This window comes from Atta colombica, unplaced genomic scaffold (assembly GCF_001594045.1).
Source record: "Atta colombica isolate Treedump-2 unplaced genomic scaffold, Acol1.0 scaffold348, whole genome shotgun sequence".
Classification (NCBI taxonomy): Eukaryota; Metazoa; Arthropoda; class Insecta; order Hymenoptera; family Formicidae; genus Atta; species Atta colombica.
This window is the reverse complement of record NW_017259457.1, coordinates 82,838-92,780: the sequence shown is the minus strand read 5'-3', so window position 1 is coordinate 92,780 and position 9,943 is coordinate 82,838. Positions and strand designations below refer to the sequence as shown.

General features: G+C 32.2%; 2 protein-coding genes across 4 annotated transcripts in view; one reads left to right on the top strand and one right to left on the bottom strand.

Annotated features, from left to right (window-relative positions):
• The window catches only part of LOC108690666 (kinesin-related protein 4-like), a 6,071-nt gene extending 5,215 nt beyond the window's left edge, over window positions 1–856 (bottom strand). Inside the window, exon 1 of the mRNA XM_018198069.1 lies at window positions 510–856. The gene's annotated coding sequence lies outside the window, so the exon portion shown is untranslated. The remainder of the gene's footprint in view (window positions 1–509) is intronic.
• Window positions 1–8,405, top strand: part of LOC108690667 (ubiquitin-related modifier 1) — a 9,082-nt gene extending 677 nt beyond the window's left edge. Inside the window, exons 1-5 of one of the 3 annotated variants that reach the window (XM_018198072.1) lie at window positions 41–348; window positions 457–521; window positions 591–672; window positions 4,651–4,699; window positions 8,249–8,405. In XM_018198072.1, the coding sequence (XP_018053561.1) occupies window positions 311–348; window positions 457–521; window positions 591–672; window positions 4,651–4,699; window positions 8,249–8,317 (303 nt within the window). In that variant the 5' untranslated portion in view covers window positions 41–310 and the 3' untranslated portion in view covers window positions 8,318–8,405. Of the gene's footprint in view, window positions 1–40; window positions 349–456; window positions 522–590; window positions 673–773; window positions 1,055–4,650; window positions 4,700–8,248 lie in introns of those variants that run through there. The other 2 variants (XM_018198071.1, XM_018198070.1) reach the window with 2 other exon arrangements.
• Window positions 8,406–9,943: the final 1,538 nt, after the last annotated feature.

The following is a 9,943-nucleotide window of genomic DNA, read 5'->3' as shown; positions in this document are numbered from 1 at the left end:
TATATATATATATATATATACATGCAGCGGTAAGCATATGTGTACATACACACGGCGAGAGCTCCATTTAATTCGTTTTATTACGACAATCGATCCCGGCTCTTACGCATACGAATGAAAATTCATTAGCGTGCCTTTTTCCCTTTCTCTTTTTTTCAACAAACCTAACCTGGCATTCCACAGTGATCATCGTTGAACGCTCAAGTTCGCGAAAGTTCTGGACAATTGTACAAGCGCGCGCACGATAATTCAATTCTAACCTAACGTAGAGAAGAGAATCGTTCTTTGAACTCTCGTTTCACAATTCACGATGTCTGCGATTGGACTTCCTCTTACTATCGAATTCGGGTAAGACCAAGAATATTAAAATTTCATATAAATATGCATCATGCGATGCGACGATCAAGTATCACCGGGCGGAACGAACAAATCACGCCGTTTGTCGAATGTTTGCAGAGGTGGAGCAGAGTTGCTATTTGATGGAAAGAAGCGGCACGAGGTGGACTTACCCGGTGAGGAATGTAAGTATTTTCGTAAGTAACTCGTGTCCGTTAGTCTCTTTTGTCGTTAATAACCAATCGATTCTGTAGGGACGCTGAAACGACTGCTAAGCTGGCTGCGGGATAACCTCTTAACAGAACGGCCCGAGCTCTTTATGCAGGGGGACACGGTGTAAGTGTTGATCCTACGTACAGTCATACACTCCTTCAATATTTGTTTGCGACCACGAAACAAAAGAGCTTCAAAGAATTCTAATAACGCGATATCCGCAGTATTGCACCGTGTTGCTCGAACTGCAGATTTACTTTGCATATAAACGTGTCACATCAGTCACGTGAATCCGCACAATCCGCAAATGAATGGGATCGACCGACAACGGCGACGACCAACATCGTTAATGAAAATGGCCGCATACACTACGTATGATATATATACATTATTACTAGCGCATGGCGCATATCGCGCCGGTCGTACGCGCAATGCACAGATGTCAGTATCTGTATCTTCCGATGCATTCCGATATAGAATAGAGACCCTCAAGTTAAGAGTCTAGTCACAGGACAAATATGGCGGAAATACTTTGCTTTATATATTGCAGAGAGTATACATTATTATGAATGGCGGCAACATTAGGCTCTGTATATTTGGCAGAGTACATATCGTATATAAGTAGAATCATATACTATGGTATTACCTGCTATTATGGTTACGCGCTATTATCCATAGCAAAAAATCTCATCATCAGGCAAGATATATATATAAAAGAATTTATTGGTAACAAGAAAAATGCCTAATTTTTGTGTACTCGATTGTGCATATAGTTTAACGTGACAAAGGATTTTCTACACAACAAGTTCCGCCATGTTTGTCTCATTCAAAATTATCCTATCAGAATGTAGTTAAGAATGGCCAGACACTTACTTGAGTCTCTAGTGTCTCATACAAATTTGTCCAAATTCTCATAAGAGGCCTGTTCTTTTTAGCTCAATTTTTTGTACGATTCATCTTTTCTCTTTTCCTCTTTAACATGGAAAGAAAAGAAAGATAAACCAAGAACTTTAGCTAAAATAAAATAGATCTATGGACAACGACACATCGAACGTTAATTGGTGAAAACGGATGATAGGGGTAAATTTTTTAAGCCCCGCAACCGATTTTTTAAGCACTCGATGTCAAAGCGCTGTTTCTTTATGAGGATCCGGGCTTTAGGTCACAAACTTGCTGCATAAACATATGTATAAAGAAAATTATTCAATTGCATTTCTCTTTTAAAGTCGTAAAATGTGATTGGATAATTTTCTTTACGTTTATGCAAGTTGTGTGGCTATATCCTTGGTCTCATGAGATATGTTTAACGCGTATCGCGTAATTGCGTAACCAATCAGAAGCGATCCGCTGTTATAGTTTTACGTTTTACCGATTGCGGTTACGCGTAAAACTGAAAACATAATAGGTAATAGGAACAGGTAATAGGAACAAGAAATAAGAAATAACGAGCCATTCAATTAGAGGTCTGGGTATAATATTGAACTTGTACCCCAAAGCTTTGATTGGATGGCTAGTTATTCCCTGTTTTCTGTACTTATTTTACTATTGCCTGTGCTTATTGTTTCCAGTTTTACGCGCAAATACATCTCATGGGATTCCATCCTTAGACCGCAGCACAGATTTTTGCATTAGTCCGAATCTATAATAGGTGTTTTAAGCCTTAAGCCGTAAAATTTGACCAATTACTACAATTGAATGCGAGAAGAATAATCGACTATGATTCGTCCATTTTTTATGGCTAAAGACCTTAAAAATTTATTGTAGATCCGGACTTACACATCTTATGAAATCACAGGGTATTCATAGTCCGATCTTTCAAGATTGTCTTAAGTAATGTCTTAAGATGCTAATACGGCTCTCTGATTGGTTCGTGACTTCTCAAGACTGTATTTAAAACGGTCTTGAATATAAGATCTGACTATGAATATCAGCCATACTCAATTATTCTCCTCGCATTCAACTGTAATTAGTCAATTTCTACGGCTTAGAGTCTAAAAATTGTAGAAAATGGTTTAGGATCATAGTATTCGTAGTCAATTCTTATATTTAGGACTATATTAAGTACAGTCTTAAAATGTTATAAATCAATTAACACTTAGAACGACCGTTCATTAAGCGCTCAGTGAGCGGTTGTCATTCTGAATGCACCTATGGAAAAGCCTTGTTGTGTGTACATATACCCATACTATAGAAAAATGGTCATTTCTCAGTTTGTGAAAATTTCCGAGGGAAAGAATCCAAGTTCTTGGATGTACGAAATATTAGCCTTACACTGTAATCTAGACTGATATTTATAATTGGTTTTTATTATAAAATCGTTTTAAATAAGGGGTCTGTTCGACATGCTTACATTTTTTACACTTAAAATGAAATAGATATATTATATATTTGACGCTGAAAAGAGAAAAAGTGAAGAAGCTGAGTGTAAAAAGTGTAAGCAAGTCGAACAAACCTATTGTCTTAAGATGCTAATACTACTCTGTGATTGGCTTACGACATCTGTAAGTAAAACTGTAAATAAAACGCTTTTAATGTCCGTATTCATAGTCCGACCTTAAGGCTTCCTTAAATTTATCTTTAGATGCTCAGCAGCCAATGAAATAATTCATATCTAAAGAATATCTAAAGATAAATTTAAGTAAGCCTTAAATATAAGGCGTGATTATGAATACGAGTATAAATATAAGACTATAAATATCGACCCTAAATCTATCTACATATATGTATCTTCTTAGGCCGGAATCAGATGAGGACAATGAGGACAAATTTTAGCTTCTGTTGTTTGATTGGTAAAATTTCAATCTTTCAATCTTCAATGCGTATTGCGTAATCTAATTCCAGTATTTCCTTACATCGTACATTTTCTTACATGGTATGACGTATCTTGTCACGAAAAGTGCAATTGTTGTTTTTCGAGTAACAAATTAGACATTTTACATTAGATATTGAACGCAAAAAATTATGGTCCGTATTCAGAATACGGGCCTTTATAAACATATAAATGTGGAATTGTCCTGTATGAATCGATTTCTTGAGTAATCGCGTCTTTTGTAGCCGATTGAAAATTGTGGTAAAAAATTTACGGTATGATAACGTGATTTTGAATTTCATTATTATTCTCATTATCAATTTAATTTATGTTATGTTTTGGCATATTTTATTTAATTTTTTTTTTTTTTAATCGGTCTTGATAAATCAGATAATCAGAGATGAAAGAATCGATTTCTCGTCACCATTGAAAATTGTAATTTCGCAAATATGTCGGAAATCTATGATTTATCAGATTAAATATCGCATGTTAAGATGATCGCTTTTCACGTCGTTGATTAGTGTAGTGCTCGCTTTCGTGGCATAATAATAATGATATGTACAATGATTGGATTTGCGAGATGTTGTCTCTCGATAATTTTTACAAGATTAAAACGAGAAGTGAGAATCGATCCTGTATTTCCAAACAAGGTGAAAATTACAAAAATGAGCAAATTTATTAGATGTTGACCAATGAAATTATTAGTATTCTAATAAATTCGCTCATTTTTGTAATTTTCATCTCGTTTCAAGATACAGAATCGATCCCCTGATAGCGACATATACTTCACATTTTTCTCGATTTTAGTTTATTCTTTTTTTTACATTTCGCTCGAAGGAAAAAGGAAAAGAAAATATTGAAAATTCGCGAATTCGAGATCAAAACGATGAAATGGCGAAATATACGATACGCGATGCGTTTACATGATGCGAGCGAGCATAGTGAAGTCGGCTGCGAAAGTCGCGGTCGTGTCAATTCTATAGGCCAATTCTATAGGCTCAACGACTCGAATGGTATCAGCCAATCGGTTGAACGATATTGGCGAGACATCCATTTTGAAATTTTCGTTTTTGCGAGTGACAGTTTTTCGCAGTGAATGATCGGGGCTGATCGCGGCGGGTTTTCGTTCGCTCATTGTTTCATGTTCGTTTCGCGTTTGTTTCGCGCTTGTACCTCCAACTTCCCGTAATTGATGGAGGGTACGGTATCTGTAAGTTTTCGACACACAACACAATACGCTGGCAGCAGCGGAACGAGCAACTCGATTTAAAAAGTTTATCTTGTTTCTCTAGGAGACCAGGCATCTTAGTTCTGGTTAACGATGCTGACTGGGAATTACTGGTGAGTTTTTGGACATAGTGTCTGTTCTATTTACTGTATTTCATTTACACGTATATCTATGTGCAATATATTTCTCCTCGGATATCGTATATTGGAACAATTTTTATAAGAGAATTATGCCGATATATTTGATGATCGTAAATTATTTTGACTAAAAGTTCATAAAGTTTTTCAAGAATCATCCTTCGATTGCATCTTTCTCGGTCAATTTGGAGATAATTATTTACCTTCCCTCCCCCTCTCCCCCTCACCTCTAATCTTAATAAAAATACACTTATTCGACGTGTTTTCACTTAAGACGAAAGAATCTAGCAAAAAAAAAATGCAGCAATTGGCTTCGTGAATCGAGTTATTAAGCGTTAAAGTTGAAGACTTTAGAGATTAAGATATTTTCCGATTCGACAGCTCTATGTATACGTTCTGCATTAATTACACAAATTCACTGCTTTACGTACAAAAATTCACTGCCTTAAGCAAATTCTTTGCATTAGCATTGAATTTGTGTTTTTAAAGCAGTAAATGTGTTTTTAAAGCAATTTTAAAGCAGTGAATTTATGTAATTAATGCAGAACGTATACATAGAGCTATATCGAATCGGAATGTGATACATATCTCTAAAGTCTCTAACTTTAATGCTTAATAACTTGATTCACGAGACCGAGCATCACGTTTTTTTGCCAAATTCTTTTTCGTTTTAAGTGAAAACACAAATAAGTATATTTTTATTAAGATTTGAGGTAGGGAAGGGGGAGGTGATTATTCTAAATAATTACCAAAATTAATAATTGTTTTATCGCTTTTGGTAAAAAATCGAAGAACACCATTTGTGTTTATAATTAATTAAACTTTGAACTAATGCCATTTTTAATGAAATCAAAGTTGAACTTTTTATATAATCACTAAATTTCGCGTTACTTATCCTAATTCATGGAAAATTGTAAAATATTATCAAGATTGTAAACAAAAAAATAGTATATAATAAATTTAAAATTATTTATCTATTATATTTTTTAGTGGTAAACGAAAAATTCTCAGATTTGATTTAAAACATTTATAAAATTAAATTCATATATTTGATTTTTGCTTTTCTACTTTTTCACTACATTCTCGTTCAGGATAAATTTTTTATGTACGTCTTAAAAATATATTTCGAATTATTAAAATTTCATTTTAAGGAAAATCTTTTAAATATAGATTTAAATGCACAACGAGAATGGCAGACGGATTTAAATTCGAAAAGGATTGAATGGATTACTTAGCTACGTGATTCTTAAGTCGTCATACTGATATGAGAAGTTAATGCACCGTGTTCGGCAACTGAATTCTTTGAAGATGGGATTTATATTCTCTTTCCTAAAATTAATAAAAATTTATTAGTAGAGAGACATATTTAAATATTCAATAAAAGTGACTATTTTCTTTGCGCAATAATTGTTTAAATATAATAATTAATAATAATTTTCAATATAGTAATAATATATTTTCAAGAATTTCATACAAGTTTTTTCATCTATTTCAATATTTGTATATTCCGTGTATAATTTTTTATACCTCTTTTCGAAATCTTTTTTCCTTTGCTTGCAATAAGTTTAGAACACATTTCCTAATGAAAAATTGCAGGAAGAATAATAATCAGAAAAGAATTAAAAATATTTTTGGATTAATGTAAGATTGGGCTGAAGATAGAAAAAAAATAAATTGTGAATAAAAATCATAAGATTTTATTTAAACTTGTTTTCTACCAAACTGTTTTTCGATTATTTTCTGTTATATACACTTCATGCTGTCGAGAAATATTAATGCCTGTTTTCACCAATGTAGATTAACTTTAATCTTAGTTCAACTTATTCTTCCTCTTTTTCTAGTTCTAAAGATTAGAATAAAACGAAGAGTAAGTTGAACCGAATTTAAAGTTAATCTACATTGATGAAAATAGTTTTATTTATAACATACAATATTTATAAAACACTACAGTTTTATTATTATTAAATAACAATGTTTCCATAATACAACTATTACTATACATAATACAGATATAACTACAATAAACACAGACTACCTAAGTAGTTTGAACGAGATATACGAACATCTCACGTGAAAGGGAACATATTAAAAATTATGTTTGTGTATTTTAGGATTAATAAAATGAAGAGCTTGAATGATTTGCGAAAGCCGAAAAGTTACCGAGTGATTATTTAAAATATTAATCTCAAACGCACAGAGAAATGTTGCGGAGGTGGATGATATCCCTTGTCGCACGATATTTCTTTTCCCACGTCGCCAACTCCCACAGTGACGCACGGCTGTTTCTGGCGTCTGACAAACGGGATACCCCGTGACCGGTTTTTACAAACGGCATAATCGGTCTGTCGGCTACCTACCATCGCTATCGCTACTTGCGCGCTAGATAGGGTGCGGGATAACGGAGCGACTCCGGACGCTGAAAGGGCGCAAATGACCTCGGTTTGCCACACCCACGGAGAGAATTATCATTTTAAATTTGTAAATGTACACGCCGCAGCTATTAGGAGGAAAGACGCGGTTCTCGCCGGGGTAACGTTCGAGCGGGAAGATGCTGCAGCGTCGGGGAACGTCGGAACGAGGGAAAAGATGATGGCTCTGGCCATTATTATGATAATACCGTCGCTTCTTGGCGAAGCTTCTCCGCGCAGCTTCAGCTTTTGCGTTTCCGCGTCTTTTCGTTCGCTTCTTTTCTCAAGGCACATATATGTGTGTGTGTGTGTGTGTGTGTGTACACACACACACACACACACACACACACACACAGTATACATGTCATCTGCTTTCCTTTTCACCCGTTTCTTTTCCCACCCGCGTCCCTCTTTTTCCATAATACAGTTGCGCTCGTGAAACTCTAACTTTTTCGAATCTTACATACCTATGTAATATCTTTGCTATCTCAATAGTTAAAAGATGTTGAAAGGAATTGAACTCAAAGTTAAAGATGAAATTGGTAAAGTCAGTCTATCTTCATTTAGGATTTAGGGCATTCATTGAATTTTTATCTATATCATGGATTTCTTAACCAATTTTTTTTCTTGATTTTGAAACATCAAGCCATAACTGTTATTTAAATAAATAACTAAAAGTCTATAATCTATATTTTTATAATTCTCAAATTCTTAAGATGCAAATAATAAAATTTTAATTTCAAATAAACTTTTAAATAGATGTAATAAAATTTTTTGATTGAAGTTTGAAATTTAAAAATAAAGTAAAATTATAATAAAGTACAACTTAAAGTAAAGTGAAAATTATTGCTTGAAGTATTTGTTTGAGGTATTTACTTAAAACTTTTGTGGTAAAAAATTCTATGAAGAAATAACACAATTAACTTTTGAATGAAAATTGACTTTTAATTTCTTAAAGAATATATAGATATTGATATATGTAAATTAAAATATTTCCTTAAGCTTATTATTTTTTATCATCATGTTTTATGTTAAGTTTTTTAGTTATATTTCGCATCGTTCGATTGACCAAAAAGATATAAGAAGTATAGAAATATAAGAAGATATATAATTTCAGGGTGAAGGCGATTATAAACTGTGCCCGCGGGACAAAGTGCTCTTCATCTCGACGTTGCACGGAGGATAGAAGGTACGAATTTCCAATATTGAAAATCTAGGATAAGTCATCTGAATATTGTAAACTTTTTTCATGTACATGAAATATTTTACTTCAAACTGCTGCATTTTAAATACGACATGAGAAAATAAAATATTTTTTTGTAAAATATACGTCAGTTTCAAATAATAATTATCATATTATTTGTTTCATTGCATCATAATTCTGAGTGAATCAAAGTTTTCGAAATATTATTATAATTGCAATATTTTTATGAGAAAAGGTTGCTCTTTGCTGAATTTTCATTTTCAAAGTACCAGATTTATTTTTAAAATTATTTAGTATTGTCATTGGGAGATTTTTACCTTTCAAGACAGACGATAGAATGTTGCGAAAAATAATAGGTTTCTTTTGCAATAATTTATACAATAAATTTAATGTGTATTTTAATATTATTAGAGTTAATCATTCAATAATTCATTCAATATTTTCAAAGTTTGACTTACAATTAGATATTATTTAGTTACATGTTAATCAAACTATCATGTGATCTGTGAATAATAAGTTATCACGTTATATATGCGAGTTAACAAAAGTTTTAAATTGCGGCAATTAGTGATCATATATATAATTTGACTTTATAGTTACGCGTGAATTGCATATTTCCCTTGTTGATTACCATTTTGTATAAAAAATATACAACGCAAAGTAGGATATTCATTCGAATATCAGAATCGTTTATCAGAATCGCGTGTGCTACAATTCGATAGATATTTAATTAAAAGTAAAAATTACCGAAGTTTAAAAAAATTTATTTTTGATAAATTGAGATATTTGTAGATGAATAAAGGATTTTTTACGTATTTTATACAATATTATATAAAGTATTTAAACTGTGAAATTATGTTCTAATCAACATTTACTACCATCCTTTTACTAATATTTCATTGGCATTCCAATTTCGAATCTGCAATACTATTGTCATACTTGTTCTTCGAAGCCACACATCCTGTTCCTAGTTTCCTGGCTGTGAGCGCAATTTGAGCGCTATGCGTACCTCATATATAAATTATAAGCTTGAATAGATTTACGTATATTGCGTCAAAATTGCGTAACATATAACGCGAGATAACACACGCATTTCTCTCTTATTAAAAGGAAGGAGTTGAGCGATGAAAAATCGATACGAAAATTTTGTACAAGTATTACAAAATTGTTAAATTGTGTTTTATGTCGATAAATATATTTGATATCTGTAGAAATTTTATACAAATATCAAAAGTAATACAGTTTTATTATAATTAAAAATATACAGTGTATATCTGTGTTCTATTATAGATATATCATATCTTCGTTAAAATTTTTAATTAAGTTTTTGATTAGGCACAAATATATATGTTATATAAAATTTAAATAAAGATATGATATAGTGAAACATAGTTGTGAATTTTTAGTTAACCAACATCGTGATGGTTTTTGCTGGAAAAGCTATCTTGATGTTGCTTGTAATTAAAAAGACTCTTAGGCTTTATCTTTTTTAAAAATTAATCAAATTATGCACACATATATTAATGCATTAATTACTATTTATATATTAAACTCTCTATTCTAAGAAACGTTATATGAATACTAATATTCTATGTATATTACTCTATA